The sequence below is a fragment of the Myotis nattereri genome, assembly GCF_964212035.1.
Source record: "Myotis nattereri genome assembly, chromosome: 11".
NCBI classification, from domain to species: Eukaryota; Metazoa; Chordata; class Mammalia; order Chiroptera; family Vespertilionidae; genus Myotis; species Myotis nattereri.
The window spans coordinates 76,696,927-76,715,329 of NC_138086.1; the positions used below are offsets into that span (position 1 = coordinate 76,696,927).

At 47.1% G+C, this 18,403-nt stretch overlaps 1 protein-coding gene across 1 annotated transcript in view; it reads left to right on the forward strand.

Moving 5' to 3' along the window:
* The window catches only part of BBS9 (Bardet-Biedl syndrome 9), a 325,628-nt gene that overhangs the window by 275,924 nt on the left and 31,301 nt on the right, over positions 1–18,403 (forward strand). The window contains exon 21 of the mRNA XM_081102088.1: positions 4,072–4,294. Coding sequence (XP_080958214.1) covers positions 4,072–4,294 — 223 coding nt within the window. The remainder of the gene's footprint in view (positions 1–4,071; positions 4,295–18,403) is intronic.

Consider the following 18,403-nt stretch of genomic DNA (forward strand, 5'->3'; position numbering starts at 1 on the left):
CGAATTGTGCAGAGAGTGCTGATGTGATGCTGGGCATGTGAGTCATCCACGAAATCATGGCTATTACTGTGTTACTGCTGTATTTCAGCACTGAGATGCCATCTATTGTAAGTCACAGCATTAGGTTATGGATCACGTCATGTTGTGTTTTGTTTTAAAACCGAACGTGGCTCTCTCGCTAAGATCGAGTTTCGTGATAATTCAGGTAATCCACTCTGTGATCCCCTGCCTGAAGCAGTGAGGTCAGAAAGGGAGTCCCGGTCAAGTGCAAAACGTACCCTTAAAAAGAGAGGATCAGAGTGCGTTGGTTTGAAGCAACCCGTGCTTTCCGCTCATGTTGCCGCTAAACTCCATCTGTCAGAGGCTGGATGTGGATAAAATGCCATTAAGGTCCTTCTCACCCCGAGGTTCTAGATTTCCGCATAGTTTTCCCATTTCATCAGGTAATTATGCTACATGTTCGATCGGTGAGTTATCACATTGCGTTTTTATTGTAATGAAACTCTCATTTCAAAGGCTCTTTTTTTGTCTGGTCAACATTCCTTTCATCATCATATTTGAGTTTATGTAGCAATCCGGGCCCTCCAAATAATTACCCTGCATTTTAGTAGCAGTCTTTCTGAAGTGTTGGCATCGTGCCTCGTGTGAAAGAAATATCCATGCCAAACACCTAAACACGACATGGTTTTCACTTGGTCTGCGAGTTGGCAATAAATAAGGAAATTCTCTACTAACTAAATGCTGTATCTACTTAAACCATCTAATATGCCACTTTTGAAAACAGTAGCTTGCTTAGATGAATAGTCTATAAAATAGTAGCAACTGTTTTAATGCCAAAATGACCACAGAGCACACAGATGTCAAATTATATACAAAGGATCTTTCCTTTTTATACGCCATAGGGCTTTCTCAATGGCTCTGAAATCAACTTGAAAATATGTTCTTTCCTGCCCTGGCCGGTGTGGCTCAGTTGGTGGGGTGTTGTCTGTGTACCCAAAGGTTGCTGGTTCGATTTCCCATCAGGGCACATGCCTGGGTTTCTAACTTGATCCCGGTAGGGAATGTGCAGGAGGCAACCCATCTATGTTCTGCTCTCACATCGATGTTTCTCTTTCTCTGTCCCTCTTTCTTACTCTCTCTCTAAAAATAAATAAAATCAATAAAAAAATGTTTTCAAAGAAAATATGTCCTCTCTAGTGACATCCAGATTACTCTTTTGACTTAATTTACTTCTTCCCATTGTTATTGAAATACAAATTCAATTTTAGATATCGTTGAGTTTAGATTTTGATAGTTGTATAGAGATATCTTTGTAGTAGTAACTAGTGGCTTATTATTCTCTGATGGTTTTGGATAGGAAGCTGTTTTCACAGTCTTTACGACTCTTGAAAGGATTTTCAAGATCAGCCTAAAATAATTAATTTGTTTCTTAACTTGCCCAGTGGCATCTGTAATGGGTCACTAGAGTAAAAACGTCCTGATTCTGGCAAGCAGTTGGACGTTCTCGAGTGGGCATATTTGGTCTGCATGTGGGTCTAAAGCATTAACTGCATAAGCCTCGAGTGAGATGTGTGGTGAGTGTGGGAAGGGCCTGGGGTTTAATCATCTGTTGGTTCATCGTGAAACAAGAGTGTGCGGTGCGGTGCCCAGAGAGCAGAGGCGACCAGAGGCGACCAGAGGCTGGGCCGGCAGGAGAAGTCCCAGCATGCAGGAGGGACCGCTGTGTCCCCCTGCAGGTCCATCCCCAGCCTGGTATCTCTGGGTCAGTCTGGAGCTGTCTAGTTAGCTGTGTACATTTAAAAAAATATTTTTATTGATTTCAGAGAGGAAGGAAGAAGAAGAGAGAGACAGAAACATCAATGATGGGAGAGAATCATTGATTAGCTGCCTCCTGTATGCCCCCCCTCCCCCGCACTGGGGATCGAGCCCGCAACCTGGGTATGTGTCCTCGACCGGAATCGAACCTGGGACCCTTCAGTCCACAGGCTGATGCTCTATCCACTGAGCCAAACCAGCCAAGGCAGCTGTGTACATTTTTAAGTGCCTGAAATTGGCCCTCATTCAAAGGCCAGTGGTTAGGATAGAGAGAAAAGTTGAAGCCTTGTTTGCATAAGGAAGAGCTGGAGGAACTGGGGATGTTTTCTCTGGAAGAGAGGGCACCGACTGGCTGTCCTCACATGCAGGGCGCTGCCATGTAGCAGAGGGGCGAGCCTTATTCATATGGCTCTGGAGGGGAGAATGAGGGCCGATGGGGCAGATCTGGGCTCAGCACAGGAATAGCGTTTTGCTGGTTATACATGTCCCTGAAAGTAATGAACTGCCTCCCAAAGTCATGATTCTGGATCGGGAAGACGGCCACGCCTGGGCAGATTGTGTAAAGGATCCTGGTAAAGTCCCACAAGGCTGGACGAATGTCTTCAAAGTCCTCCCAGCTGGTTCCGCATCTCACCAGCTCTCTGTCCAGCAAACACTTCTTGAGCCCCCTCTGTTTGCTAAGCACAGTGCTGGGGTGCGGAGAACCACAGGCCCTGTCCTGGGGAAGGCGGGCGGGGGGGGGGGGTGGTTGCTGCGGGAGAGCTGGGCTTGTAAGGTCTCAGCCACGAGGAGGGCCCACGAAGGCAGTGCCTGAAAGTGGGCATTGCCAGGTAAAGAGCAGAGACAGGGCATTGCCGCGGGAGAGCCGGGCACGTGCCGAGGCCTGGGTGACAGTGCGGACGCAGGTGGATAGGAAGAGAATGAGATGGAGCAGGAGCTGGAGCAGTAGTTGAGCGTCAACCTATGAACCCAGAGGTCATGGTTCAATTCCCGGTCAGGGCACATGCTCAGGCTCGGGCTCGATCCCCAGCAGGGGGAATGTAGGAGGCAGCCAATCAGTGATTCTCTCTCATCATTGATGTTTCTATCTCTCTCCCCCTCTCCCTTCCTCTCTGAAATCAATAAAAATATATTAAAAAAGCAAAAACCCCCGACCTTTTGGATTTTGGAGCTGAAGTTGAGGAGTAACCTAAACCGATTTGCATGTTTGCAGGTGGCTCAGCGGGTGAGGGTGAGGGTGAGGATGAGGATGGAGTGAGTGGTGCCCCCAGGGAACTCCCGGGCTCCTTTCTGAGTCTCAGGCTCTCACCTCCTCTGCATTATTCTGTGAGAACACGTTCTCCGCTGTCTTCCTTCATCATTTCACTTAGGTTGTCAGGCCCATGGGACTAGCCTCTGGGGACAAATGGATCATGTTGGCACTAATTCCCAGATTGCGCTCGTGCCTCCCTCCCTGTTGGGCTGCTCGGGACCTCCAGAGCCCCATTCAGTCTCCCTGGGGCCCCGTGATGCCCAGCGGGAGCTGGGAGCTGACCCCCCTGCTCCTCGTGTTGCCTGAAGCCAGTATCTTCTGCGCAGGCGCTGCCGGTGCTGGCACCCCCGTGACACGCTGAGGTCGCTGCCCAGCACCCAGGTTCCAGGGCGGCAGCCTTCACCATGCAGAGGTGGTCCTTGCCCAGGTCTGTCCTGCAGCACAGCCACACGGTGCCCAGCGACAGTGGCGTCCATGGCCACGTCCTTTCTTTGTGCCGCTTTTTGTCACCTGGGCAGTGACGTGGGACTGGATAGGTTTGTGTCTCACAAAAGCCCCCTTGAAATAAGTTCCTGTGGTTTCTGCCTGCAGCCCTGAGGCTGTGGACCAAGAGCTGAGAGAGGCACCAGGGTTTTCCCTTCGTCCTGTTTCCCCCAAGATGCCCACAGTTCCCGCTCCCTGACCACTTCCTGGCCCTTCCGCAGAGGGTGGGCAGGTCACCCTCCAGGTCATCCAGCCTGCCCGGCACAGGGCTTGCCCACCTCACTTCATCCCCAGCCCTCGGAGGGTGCAGGCTGTTGGTGTCCTCAGCTGTCGAAGAGGCTGATGCCAAGAGGAACTTGGTGACCTGCCCCAAGGCCACACAGCATGCGGAGCTGAGTCCAGCACCAGACCCGTCTGGACTATTCCAGACACCAGTCATCTTACAACTCAGTTCCCAGTGAAGTGCCTACTTTGCTCATGTATCATCTCCGCTTACGCTCAAAATTGGCTTTTGCCTCCAGGGCTGGGAGGAAACGGTGGATGCAGCGGTTTCCCACCTCCTGAAGACCTGCCTCTCCAAGAGCTCCAAGGAGCACGCTCTGAGCCTGAGCAGCCAGCTGAGCAAGCCCAGGGACACCAGCCGCCTGAAGAAGCACATCACCTTGCTCTGCGATCGCCTGGCCAAAGGCGGCCGCCTCTGCCTGAGCACCGACGCGGCGGCCCCGCCCGCCATGGTCATGCCAGGTGAGCGCTGCGCCAGGCCCGGCTACAGGGCTGTGTCTGTGGCCGTACTTGGGCTCCACATTTCACAGTAAGTGATGATGGAAGATGGCTTTCTCGTGTCCCCTCAGCTATCCCAGGGTAACCACTTGGTGGGAGATGTTTCTAGAATGGTATGTCTCTTTTCTTCCCTCTGCTTTTAAACATGATCCATGTTGTTATGGATCTAACCAATAAAAAGTGGATTAAAGAATAAAACTAAATATGATTTTGCGATACCGTATTTCTTAGATGAAACTAGCATAATGCAAGCCGCTGATGTTATCCAGATGAGGTCTGTCCTTCTGCTGTTTGCTTGGGTTGTGGTCAGCAGGATCAGGGGGCGGAGACAAGGAAAAAGCCCAGGATCAGGGGATGTGGCACCAGAGGGCTCTCCCCTGTGTGGCCTTGGGCACCCAGGCCCCTCTTCCCTCCCACAGCCAGAGGGTCCCTTGGAGGCAGCAGCCCCACCCACCCCCTCTTCCCTCTTCTGTGAGCCTCTCTTAGGCCGCAGGAAGGAGCAGGAAGTCAGTGAATGTATTAAAGGCAGCAGCTGCAGCTGCTCTTTCCTCCGGAAGCAAGGACCATAGTATGGGAAGCGGGTGGTTTTCTCTTCTTCCTTCCCTCACCCATGCTGCTGCGCTTCCGGCTGCTGCCTTTCCCCTCCGTCAGCATTTCTCGAAGTAAGAAGGAATGCCAGCAGAAACTCAAAAAGATAAGCGTGGGGACAGCGGAGCATAATCCAATATGTACAGCCCGCAGTGTCTGGTCCTCCCTCCATGCTCCACTGCATATGTGACCCTCAGTGTGTGAGCTCACTTTCCAGAATCTTCGTTTCTTCATTTGGAAAGTGGATAAAATAATCCCTCCTTCGTTGCCAGGGCCTCGGGGGTTTGTAAAGCACCCAGTACAGTGCTTGGAACAGAGACACACTTAGAAAATCCAAGTGGTAATGATCCCCATTGTTAGAGGCAGATGGATAACTCGGTCTCGGAATCTGGCGTGGGGCTGGGAATAGCTGGTTTGGGGCCATGGGGCACTATATCTGATGGTTTTAAATTGTCTTACCTTAATCCAGCTGGTTCTCAACCTGTGGGTTGCGACCCCTTTGGCAGTTGAATGACCCTTTCACAGGGGTCACCTAAGACCATCCTGCATATCAGATATTTACGTTACGATTCCTAACAGTAGCAACATTACAGTTATGAAGTAGCAATGAAAATAATTTTATGGTTGGGTCACAACATGAGGAACTGTATTTAAAGGGCCAGAAGGTTGAGAACCTCTGCCTTAATCACTCACAGAGAGAACCTACCTTTTATGCCAAATGAGTGTTTCAGAATAGAAGTGCCTCCTACGCAGAAGCAGTAGGAATAGTTTGTCTTCGTTTAGATCCTCTTCATCTTGATAGCATCCTCCAGACTGGTCCTTCGGCCTCTACTCGTCCATCTTCTGTCCACTGTTGCAGGATTCTTTTTTCTAATAAATACTTATTTAGGCCCAATGAGATAGAAAATAAGAAGTACTCGCTGTCACTGGCACTCTGATGGGGCCTCCCTCCTCCTTGTCAATTGGGAAAGCAAGGAGGCTGGAGGGAGGAGAACTCCGTAAAGAAGGCAACTGGCCCCTGCTGGGCTGGGCATCTGCCTTCTCTTCCCCGCGTCCCGTCGGGGCTGCTTTGGGAAGGGCCACTGGGAGTCCCCTGGTGGTGCTGCCAGCAAAGGCCTGGACACCTGCTGGGAGTCAGGCCCCCTTAGTCACTTCACGGTGGCACTTCAACTCGAGGACTGAGTCCATCCAAGCCCTTGACGCAAAATGTTAACTGTATGGGAGCAAGGGGCAACGAAAGGAGGGAGAGAAGGAAGGAAAGGAGAAATGAAGGAAGGTTGAAAATATACTGTTGATAAGCCAGGCATCTGTAACCAGGTCTGCGCCTCCGTGCTGGCCCAGCCGCGTCCAGGGAGAGGTGGAGGCTGCTGCACCCGTGCCCTGTCGGGCTCGTGGCCGCTGGCTTTCACTTGCCGATGACCCCTCCGGAGCTAATCAGGGGAGTGAATTTTACCGGCTCAGTCAGCGCTCTTGGTCAAGGACATACTCCATCGTGCCTAAGCCTTCCCACCAGAACTCCAAGTTCTCACACACCCATTTCTGTGCTTTGCACATTTTTGAGGTAGAAGAAACATATAGAATTATTGCTGTTTTACAAATAGAAGACGGAGTTGGAAAAAGCTAAATTTCTTGCCCAGAGTTCCATGCTTACCGAAGGGTAATGTCTAGAATCCAAACCTCCGAGCCCTCTGGGCTTCCCTCCGGACCACACAGCCCGCAACGGTGCCGATGCACTACTCGCCCCGCTTCCTCCCGCATGGACTGTGCTCCATCTGCCTCTTTCCCCTTAAACTGGTGGAGCAGTGTGGGAGGAAATGGGCAGAATAGTTTCACGCCGTTTCTTTTCTTTGCTATGAGGAATATATTAAAAATATATCTTTGTTTTGTGCTGAATGTTTATTATCTCCATGGGTGACATGATGCTATTATCACAGAGATAGCAGGCAATACTGGGAATTATTTCTGCTTCCAGTCAGTAATTGTGCAATTTGCAATGCCAGTTTAGCTTCAGAGTACGTGAAGGTAACATGGCGTTCTAGAAAGGAGTGTATCACTGGACATAGGCGTGCGTACAAGTGTTTTTCCCAGATCTGATCCTTTATCAATGGCTGGGCAGGAACTCAGGAATCATCTTGGTTCACCTTCTTGCTTAACAGTGGAGGTAGCTGAGGCCAGGAAGATGGAGTGACCTCGTGGTAGGAAAGGCCAGAGAGTGTGTCACAAAAACAAAACAGATTCCCTAGCCTACACCATGTGCCACAGTACATTTCAGATGAAGAAGAGATCCTATATAATAAAAGACTAATATGCAAATTGACTGAACGGTAGAGTGACGGGCCGCTATGACAGGTACTGATCACCAGGGAGCAGACGCTGAACACATGAGCTGCCCCCAGCCCACAGGCCTCGACTGTTGGTGGCGGAGGCAGGGCTGGCGAGTGGGTGGCACCAGGCCAGCCAAGGTGGGTGCCAGCAGTGGCCCCCTGATCACCCCGCTGGTTGCCCCACAGATTGGCCTTGATCGCTGGCCAGGCCTAAGGACCCTACCCGTGCACAAATTTTGTGCACTAGGCCTCTAGTTTAAATGTGAAACAATGAAATCACAAAAACACAGAGGAGGTGGAGGTGGCTACATGGATACGAGGTGACAGGCCATTCTTTGTCAGTCCGAAGCATGTAAATAAGGCGTGTGCTGTGGGATTATCCTGGTGGCAGAGTTTCAGGGGGTGTCTGAGTGTCTTCCCCATTATTGTGTGTTTTCCTACCAACAACGTCTGTAACTTATTAAAAGGGACCAGGATAGAAAGTACCAATAAGGAAACAACTATAATTATATCAGAAATGGCGGTAAGGGAAAAGCAAGGACCAATGTTATATATCAGGACAATGAATGGCTTTCTACTCCCCACAGGAAGTATTCAGGGGCAATGACCGTGTGTCTATGGGACTTGTTTGCATTTTGGTTCTGATGAATGGATAACCAAGTCCCTCCCAGGACGCTGCATCAATGTGCGCAGCTGGTTTATGGGTTCTGCCTCCTTTCCATCTCCGTGCCACCTCTGACAGGAGGCCGAGTCCTGCAAGCATTGCTCTCTGAGTGATTTTCCACCTTCCACGAGCAAACTCATAATGGTCAATCTGGTGAGCACTCGGCTGCAGCCTGCCTGGCTGCTCTGCAGAGTTTTACGATGCCACCTCCTTCCTCTGAGGGTCTTCTCCCTCCTGGGCTTCTTCGCTGCTGGAAGCTGCTCCTGTGCCCTCAGACCTGTCTTTCCAGGCTGCTTGGTGGCTTCCTGTTCCTTTTCCGTCTCCAGACTATTGGTCTGACTTCATGCTCCCCGGACAATCTCGTCACACTGCCACCTGAACTCCATGTACTTCCGGGTTTGTATCTTTCTGGCTGGCCTCTCCTCCAGGTCTCACATGCCTCCTTCGATACCCTGCAGGCCCCTCCGATTCCATCTGCCTGAGTGAGACTCATCTCCTCTGTGTGCCGGGTCTCAGTGCCTGGTGTTGCCCAGTGCCCAGGTCAGGGGCCTCGAGACAACTGGACCCTCTGTTTCCTTTCTCGCCCTAGTCAGTCAGTCACCAGCACCTGACGAAGGCACCTCCCACATGTGCCCCTTCCCCTGCCCCCACTGCCCTTACTTGCTAACACCCCATTTCCTATTCAGGTCATTAAAACCACCTACCAGAGACTCCTTGTATAAAGATTCCTCCTCTATTTTTAGTACAACCATAAAAAACAACTTATCAATGTTCATAGCAGAATTATAGCTAAAAAGTGGGAAAATCCCAATATTGGTCAACTCACAGATGGATAAATACATGTGGAAGAGCCTGCTGGGGCTGCGTAACAGGACCAGGCTGGGCGGCTAAAGCAACAGATCAGTTTTCTCACTGTTCTGGAGGCTGGCACTTCAGGGTTAAGGTGCTGGCAGGTTTGGTTTCTCCTGAGGCCTTTCTGCTTGGTTTTCAGATGGCCGCCCCCCCCCCCCTTCCCCCCGGGTCCTCACACGGCCGTTCCTTTGTGTGAGCACATCCTAGTGTCCCTTCTTCTCTTTACAAGGACGCTGGTCCTTTTGGATTAGGGCCCCACCCTTATGAACTCATTTAACCTTATTTTCTGCTTTAATGGCCCTCTCTCCAAATAGGGTGGCATTTGGGCTTAGGGCTTCAACCTATGAATTTTTGGGAGGGCACAATTCAGTTCATAACACCCAGATGGAAGGTAGTGCATGGAGCGCCCGGTACGTATTACATTCTTCTTTATGGCCTCAGCTCCCCACTTAGCTAGCTGGTGACCACCATATATTTTTAAAACTTTTTATTTTGAAATAGTATAAAATATCTATAATAATTTAATTATGGACTCCCAGGAAGATGCAGAAATATTACATAGAATCCCTTGTACCCTTCCTCTAGTTTTCCCCAAAGGTGACATTTGACATAACTGCAGAGTACAGTATCAAAATGGGAAATTGACATTGGTCTGCCTTATATTTTTAGAATGTATTAGTGGAGCTTTTATTAAAGAGGATGCGTCTTCAAGTAGGTGGTATAAGTTTTAGACTTTCAGAAAGGAGAGTGGCAGATATTATAGATACAAGCAAGGAGATATGGGCCTGTAAGTAAACTGGTTAAATTTCAAATTAGAAGTTCAGGTGGCTAGATCAGGAAGCACTAGTTCATCTAGAAACTTGGGTGCTGCATAGAAGAGATTGAGAGATGGGCATGTAGTGGGAGCAGTTGTAGGTTCCTAAGCTGTAAATGACTTATAAAACGCAGTGTTTGAGAAATACCAAGCTCATGGTGTGTGCAGGTGAGACGGGAGTGTGAAGAGGAGGGAAGAAGACAGATATTCCATCAAGCTTGTTGGTTGCCGTTGGCTGAGTGAGTTTTGTGTGTTATGGATAATGTGCTTCATTTATAATACAATGAGCTTGAGATGATGAAGGCACATCCAAGAAGAGACAGGTGTTGACAGCTGTATCTGAGGAATTTTAGCTCAAGGGAAAGATTGAAGCTAGAAAAGTAGATTTGGTATCTTCAGTTTACAGGTCATTATTTTGCAATTGGATGAGCCATCTGAGGAGAGAAGGCATTGGGAGGGGATCATGGGATTTGGGACTTAGCTGCAGAGCCAGGAACCTGGGATGGGAAGTGGATTCTACGGGAGGAGTGAATTTCAAGGAATGCCTGGGAGAGGTGGTGTCAATACTATCAAGGACAGTAGGAGGTAAAGGGAAGATCTTTTGGTAACGGGAAGGAGCAATATAGGCAGACTGATGAATAGGGATAGTCTGTTGTTAGGATTTTTATTTCTTTTCTTTCTTTTTAAAAAAAGATAATGTAGAGATGTTTGAAGGTCAGGGGGTAGTGGCAAGATGAGAATATTCCAAACCCAACAGTGTTAAGTGGGAAACTTTGAGGAGGCAGAGGAATAATCTAGCACAGGGGTCCTCAAACTACTGCCCGCAGGCCACATGCGGCCCGCTGAAAACATTTATCCGGCCCACCGGGTGTTTTTGCTGCCGCTGTGTGCATAGGAATTTGTTCATAATTTTTTTTTAAACTATAGTCCGGGCCTCCAACGGTCTGAGGGACAGTGAACTGGCCTCCTGTTTAAAAAGTTTGAGGACCCCTGATCTAGAATATAGGTAAACTGAACAGATTTAGTATTTGAGAAGAAAAAACATTGGAACCTGGATAGAAGTTGGGAATATTTAATGGAAAGTTTAATGCAATCCCTCCACAAGAGTTTTGCCGAAGGAGGTTTGTAACGACCTGTGAGAGACAAGAAAGGGCGAATGGGGAGGTGGTAGATTCAAGTTGGTTTGCAGTAGCCACTTTGGGAAGGACCAACTCAGCCATTGAGCAATTGTGCAGCTACTTATTATTTTTGGAGCCATAGTTTCTTAGCTTGAAATATTGAGATAACACCTCCTTGTTTTGAAACAGCATACTCCTTCAAAAATCAAACTATAGTGTATAGGAAAGCATTCAGTTATTAACAGGATGCTGGTCTTATCCATTGTATTAGGGAGCTCATAATTGGCTGAATGGAGGGTTAGTGGGAGAATATTTGAATCCAGGATTAGACTTGATTTCACAGGAGAAGCAATTAGGAGCAACTCTAGGGGAAGGTCTACCATCAAAGACCTAATAGAATACCATTCTCCCTGTGTGTACTTAGCAAATACTTGTTGATAGACAAGCTGGCTGGTGACTAATTACAATGTGATGACCAAAGCCCGTTTCTTGGAAGTAGGGCTGTTAATACAGGAAGAGAATACCAGGGGAGTTTGAGGAATTTCCTTTCCTGCAGATGTTTAAACTAATGCGGATACTCAACAGTCTAAAGATAATTTGGGAAAAACCCTGCCTGAGAGCAGGGGAATAAATTAAATAAGTTTTAAAGACATCATTATTTCTGTTTCTTTAGCCACGTCATACTGACGGATCTGTAAGATGCTCATTTTTTACCCTCACCCAGACATAAAGTGAGCTGTCCTTTCTTTGGACTACTCTCATGTGAAATATTGCAGCGGGAAGCCTAATTCTGTGTAATTTTCAGTTCCTTTAAAAGTTGCTGAGTTAGCCCAGAGAGGAGCATCCCTCGGTAAGGTATTATCTCTGGGGCTTTTTATTGTATAAAAAATAACTTTTCTCACATGCTATTGATATTTGGGCTGTTGATCTTCAAATATGAGGTAGAAAAGAAAGGGTCTTTTTTCCCGACAGCTGCTGGTCTGAAGGAATTTCTACAGTCACCTTAACTTGTACCTGTTTCTCTTCTGGTCTTCCTCCCTCCACTTCTACCCTCACCTCCACTTCTGCTGCCCCGGGGCCCTGTTGTAATAAACATGCCTCCTGCTTCCTTCCCTCCCACCTCTACTCTCAGTGCCTGTATCTCTCTAACAAATTCGGTCTCTGACAATAGAATTTTCTCTGCTTTCAGTGTAAATTCATGACTGTGATTAAAGTTGTGCTTATTGTTTTTGTTTTCCTTGAGGTTTTAGGGTGCCCAGCTAAAGCATTTTTAGTGCTTAAAAGCAGTTCATCCAACTACTTATGTGAGACTGTCATTAAGATTTATTTTATATCACATTATTTTCATGAAAAAACTTAAAATCTATGCATAATGAGAATATCCATGGGAAGGTGGGGCAGACCCAACCATTTGGCCCATCTGTGCGGCTCAGTCATTTCTCATCGGTGCTGGTGCACTTGGCCTAAAATAGGAACACCCCTCTCCCTCTGGCCCTGCACAGCAGCAAGCCAAGACGGGTGCTTCCACTCAGCCATCCTGCCGAAGGAAGCTGGGGCCATGCTGCCGACCTTGTTTTTTGTTTTTGTTTTTACCTAAATGCTTTAATTGAATTTATTGGGGTGACATTGGTTAATAAAATTACATAGGTTTCAGGTGTATGATTCTATAATACATCATCTGTATGTTGTATTGTGTGTCCACCACCCCAAGTCAAGTCTCCTTCCGTCACCATTTGTCCCCCATACCCTCTTTGTCTCCCCCACATGGTGATTACATACTGCCAACCTTTAAAAAATCTTTTCATACTAAACTTTAAAAAACCCCACCATTTTTAATGTGTTTATTCAAATGAACTGTTAGACTAGTCAGTCCCTTCTGATTTATGTATAATATGGATAGTTCTTAAACAATTAAAAATGAAAATGAAAAACTGGTCTCTGGATTCTGGTAGCTCTCAGAGAATAGAAATATCTGATTCTAAAAAAGTAAAGCACCTTGCCCGGCTAGTGTGGCTCAATGGTTGAGCATTGACCTAGGAACCAGGAGGTCAGGGTTTGATTCCCAGGAGGGGGCATACAGGAGGCAGCTGGTCAGTGACTCTCTCTCCTCATTGATGTTTCTATCCCTCTCTGCCTCTCCCTTTATTGTTTTATGAAATCAATAAAAACATATTTAAAAAATAAAAAGTAAAACACAGTTGTAGTCCTCTGTGCTGTATGTTTCAACTCTGTATGCTTTTTTAAAATGTAGCTTTTTGTTATTAAAATGTTTAATTTCTTACTCAAAAACATATTTTGGTTTTTAGATAGAATTTTTGTGTTTCCCTTAAGACTGCTTTCAGCGCCACCGGCCAGTGTCATGTGGAAAATGTTACCCAAAAGTAAAGTGATGTCACCCGCCAGCTCTTAGAAGCCGTGATTTGTGCTCATGCCGATAGGATGGTTTTCATTAGCACAGGTGTTTGTATGTGGGTCGCGCTAGGATAATTTTGGCATTTGTTAAAAATAGGCTTGGAAATGACTGCAGTCGTGAAACAGGAAGCAAACACACCTACCGTGGATCCCTGGCAAGGGGGGCCAGGCCCCAGCTCGCCGGCACCCTAGTGCTAGGCAAATGCAGTGGCAGATTTTGAGGGCTCAGGTGTAGAAGTTGGTGGGCTTTAGTGAAAAAGTGAAGTTTGATGCAGCTTACTGCGTCATTGGGACCTTTAGCCAGTCTATGTGTCTGTGTACTTACTTCCACAAGTAAGTTATCCAATGTCACGTTTTTATTTTTTAAGATATAAAAAAAAACTTTCCTTTTAAACTTAGATGAAATATCAGACCATTGTAATTTTCTAAACTTAACATGTTAACTCTAGGAAAATCATTTATAACTTATACATGTTATGAATTTAGAAATTCAACACTTCATACATTATTTCTGTTGAAAAAGGCATCATATACCAAGCCAAGATTGAGCCCCCAGGGGAAATGTGTTGCGTGCTTTCTAAGTTCCAGACACCGTTCTAGGTCCTAAGGGCAGAGTGGCAGACCAGATCAACACCAATCACCCTCATGGCGCTGGCATTCCAGTAGGGGGCAGTCACAGGGCAACGCAATTCAGAGAGTGACAATGCAATGTACACCAATAGATCAGGGTTAGGGAAAACAGTGCCAATTAGAAACCATTTGTACCTGAGTTTTTGTTATGACTAAACCTCCTTTCCTCCCTCCCCCCACCCCCCCACCCCCATTTTGTGAAATGGAAGAGTGGTATATTTTATTTTTTTAAAATATATTTTTTTATTGATTTTTTTACAGAGAAGAAGGGAGAGGGATAGAGAGTTAGAAACATCGATGAGAGAGAAACATGGATCAGCTGCCTCCTGCACACCTCCCACTGGGGATGCGCCCGCAACCAAGGTACATGCCCTTGACTGAAATCGAACCTGGGACCCTTTGGTCCGCAGGCCAACGCTCTATACACTGAGCCAAACCAGTTAGGGCGAGTGGTATATTTTATTCTTTGAGACATACTCCTTGTATGAATAGGTAAATAATTCTATTTGGTTTTATAATACAGTTTAGTTTATTAATATTAATATTATTTGGACATTATAGTTTTCAAAGTATTCTGATGAAAGAATCCGTTTCTAGTTTCGTTTAAAAAGCCCAAGTAATTTTTGAGTTTTCTTAATAAATTTGATGAATAGTGATCATTAAAACATTTTATACCATGAAAACAATTTTTATATTATTTTCCGCATATCTTTATTTTGAGTTTATTCTGATTTGTGTGCTATATCGTCAGTCATTATTGGATGCCTACTCTGTCTTACACTGTGAATCTATAAGGACAGAGACATGACATGCATTTCCACATCCCTGGAATCTAATGTAACTGGAAGGTGAAGATGCTCAACACAGCGTTGTGAAGTTGATTTGAAGTAACGCAAACATTGTTTTTTCCCTTTCCCAGCTTTGTATCACTCAGTTCTCTACTTCTCCGCTCCCCACCTTCCAACGCACCCACTCCACCTTTATTTGCCCCTCCACGAGCCCTTTTGCTCCGCCTTGTATAACCCTGTGGATATCTGCCCCTTGTCACTTTCCAGCCCTGAGTAAACTTTTGGCTTTTTTTGGCTCTACTCTGGAACTAGAAATTGTTGCTCAAATGAATCATAAAACTGATCCAACTGGTGCTTTTTCCTTTCATGCTGTGCGGCCTCACCTGGTCCTTCCTCTATTACTCAAGAGTTTTATTTTCTTGTTTTTGATTGATTTCCTACCTCATGCCCAATGGTTAACTCTTGGGATTTTGCTCAAGCTCCAGCCTCTTCTCCACCCTTTATCGCCGCCCCCCCCACCCCGCCCCACCCTGAACTGTGCAGAAGAATCGCTCCTATACCACCCAGGTCAAAACTGCCCACAGCAAACTCTACTTCGGGTTATTTAAACATGCTTTTTTATTTTTATTCATCTTTGAATGTCTGTTTTTTTCTCAGAAGAAGACACTTGCACTTAGGATCAAACTCTCGGACTTGTTACCTTCACCTACAGGACTCTGCTTCTCTTTCCTCCATTTCTTGGCCAGCAGTTCCTGCACAATTCCCCTTTGCCTCTGCTTTTGCCACTCAAGACTCCTCTCCAAGCTTTTTCCTGCCTCTGACCTTTGCATCTGATTCCCTGCGCCTTGAATACTCTGCCCCACCCACCCCCAAGCCTTGCCCCTGCCCCCAGTACACATGCTCACCAGCTAATTTACATCCACCCTCAGGTCTCAAGTAGTTGATTGCTGTCCTGTAAGAGGTCTTCTGTGACCCTTACTATTCTTGCATAGTTCATAATTATAACTTCATTGTGGGTTTATGTAATATTTCTCCACTATACTGTAAGTTTCATGAGGAGAGGGACCATGTCTGTCATTCTCAGCTTAGTGACTGAGTATCCATGTAACGGGTATCCCAAAGCCATTGATGGATAAACTGCATCGTCTCCTGTTTGCCTGATTCCTCAGGGACCTTGTGGCTTCCCATATTCATCTAACCGGACCATCCACCTCTTCCTTTCCATTGTCACCTTCCCATTCCTCAGCTTTGCTCAGTTCTCCTTTGCTTCATTGTACTAAACTGTCTTGCTTTGCTTCCCTCCAGACTTATAAATTATACCAATTGTACTGTGGTCGCTGAAGACAAATTTGGGATGCAGCTGAATAGCAGCATCTGTAAGCAGTTCATCTTTTGGCCCAAGGAACAATATTAGGAGCTTAATGAACACGTGTCAACTCCTTAAAAGGGGCAAAGGAGTATTATTCATGAAATGCCACTATTTTTTTGTTGTTGTTCATTTAACAGATACTTTTAAAAAAATAGCACCATATTCCAGGCACTGTACTGGGATTTGGATATGCTGTTAAAGAGAGACAGCCGTCCTACCCTCATGGACCTGACATTCTGGAAGGAGGTCCAGGTAATAAGCAGGTGGATGGCTGAGCAGGAGAATTTCAGGTTGTTTTACATTCAGTGAAACTGTATTGAGAGAGTTGGGGTGGAGCTACGGCGGGCAAGGCGACTGGAGGGGCTTCTGGGAGGGGAAAGGTGAGAACTAGGGGAAGGCATTCAAGCCAAAGGAATAGAACTTAAAGGCCAGGGATTTGCTAAGAGATTATTACTTACATATTCTCACAAAAAAGAAAACCAGTAGGGGAAAAACAGGGAAATATGTGAGGTGATGGGTGTGCTAACTAACTCTATGGCGGCGGGGGTGGGGGGTGGGGGGAAATCCTCTCACAATATATTCACGTTGTACATTTTAAATATCTAACAATTTTATTTGTCAATTATACCTTAACAAAGCTGGGACAGGAGGAGGGGAGAATTTAAAGGTCTAGAGGGGATAAGGGGTTTGATGTGTTCAAAAGGCACAGGCCTTCCTGGCCTGATCTTGCCGAGGCGGGGGGCAGGGAGAGCCGGGTCCTGAGTGTTCCCTGCATTCCATGGCGAGGGATTCAGATGTTATCCTACGAGTAGTGGGAAGGCATCGAATGGCTTTAAACGGGGATTATCTGACCTGGTGTAAGTTTTAAAAGATCACTGTGGCTGCTGTGTGGGGGATGATCTGGAAGACGGCTGGAATGGGAACCGGGGACAGGTAGAGGATGACAAGGACTGGGGAGTGGCCGTGGGGAGAGAATTAGGAAGACGTGAGGCATTTTTAGAGGCAGAAGCCATAGAACTTGGTGATGGGTTGCATGGTAGGGTGAGGTGAGGGAGGAAGCAAAGATGCCTCCTGGAATGCTGGCCTCTCCCACTCCCGGTGAAGTGGGAGACCCAGGAGCACTGTGTGCACATGCGGGCGAGGATGGAATAAAGGACCGCGGGCGAGGATGGAATAAAGGATCCCGGTCAGGTCTATTTCACTGCAGAGGCCGAGTGGGCACCCAACTATAGATGCCACGTGGTCTGGAGCTCAGGGGAGATGCCTGGCTGCAGAGAGACGGTGGGGAGACCGCGGCCTCTGTCTGGATGGGGAGCCGGGGGCTCACTTACATGGAGAGAGGAGAGAGAAGGGGACTCGTCTAAACCTTGAGGCCTTCCAGCATCTAGAGGTCAGGAAGCAGGGCAAGAACCAGCACTGGAAATTGAGGAGAAGTAGCCAAGGAATGAGTAAGAGGAAAACTGTGCGAAAGCAGTCCCAGGGCTGCCAGGAGAGGGAGGACTTCCAAGGTCAGCGGGGTCATGTGCTGCCCTGGCGCGCGATGTGGACAGAGGTGGGAGCTGTGTTCTTCTACCTGAGGTTCTTACACATTTCGTAACACTTTTTCTTTTATATTCATTCCTCATCATTAATGGAAATAAAGCTTTATGTGTTTTCTAACCCTTTTCTTCAATGGATAGAGCTAAGTTAAGGACTGTATCAAAAAATCATCACTTTCTCCCCACTTGCTAGTCCTGCAGAGGGAGTGTCAGCCCATTCTTCATAGGACACCAAGCTTCTTGTTTTAGGGCCAGGTCCTTCACGCTCCTTCTCTCACTCCGATTCATCTTGAACCATCAGCACCACTTAGGTCCGTTTCTTTACTTATTCCTTCCTTCTAAAAAAGTTTTTTTTTTTAAATGATGACACTCAATCACTGAGCCACCCCCGTTGGGCTTTCCTTCTTCCTCTCTATGTTCCCGGTACTGTTGCAGGAGTGGAAAATTGATGGTGAGCAAAACAGGCATGACCTGTACCATTGCGGAGCCTATTTTCTCAATTAACCACATAATCATGCCGATACTCAGTTACAAAATGAGGTAAAAGCTATGAAGGCAAGAGATGATAGAGGCTCCGATCTGGGAAGTAACAGCGGTGCAGAGAGAGATGAGAATGCTGCAGGTGATGAAGTCAGCGGGACTTGGTGATTGATTGGAGATAAGGGCTGAGTGGGAGAGCAGTATTGCAAGGGCTCCTGGAATGCTCGCACCCGTCGGCCGGCCGGGGCCCGTTTCATCCAGAAGGCATCTTTGGCAGAGAGCAAGGCTGGAGGGAGACAGGTGGTGAGTCAGTTCTGTCCCTATGGAATTGGAGTGCTTATCTCACGTCTGCTTTTTCTGCACGAAGCCTTCCCTGAATAGTCTGCCCTTTGCTAACGATTCTGACTCATATCGATTACATATTAGCAATTCATATGCTTCAGCCCAGGACTCCTGTCAGTGTTTCCCACTGGCACCTCACGTCACACCATCTGCT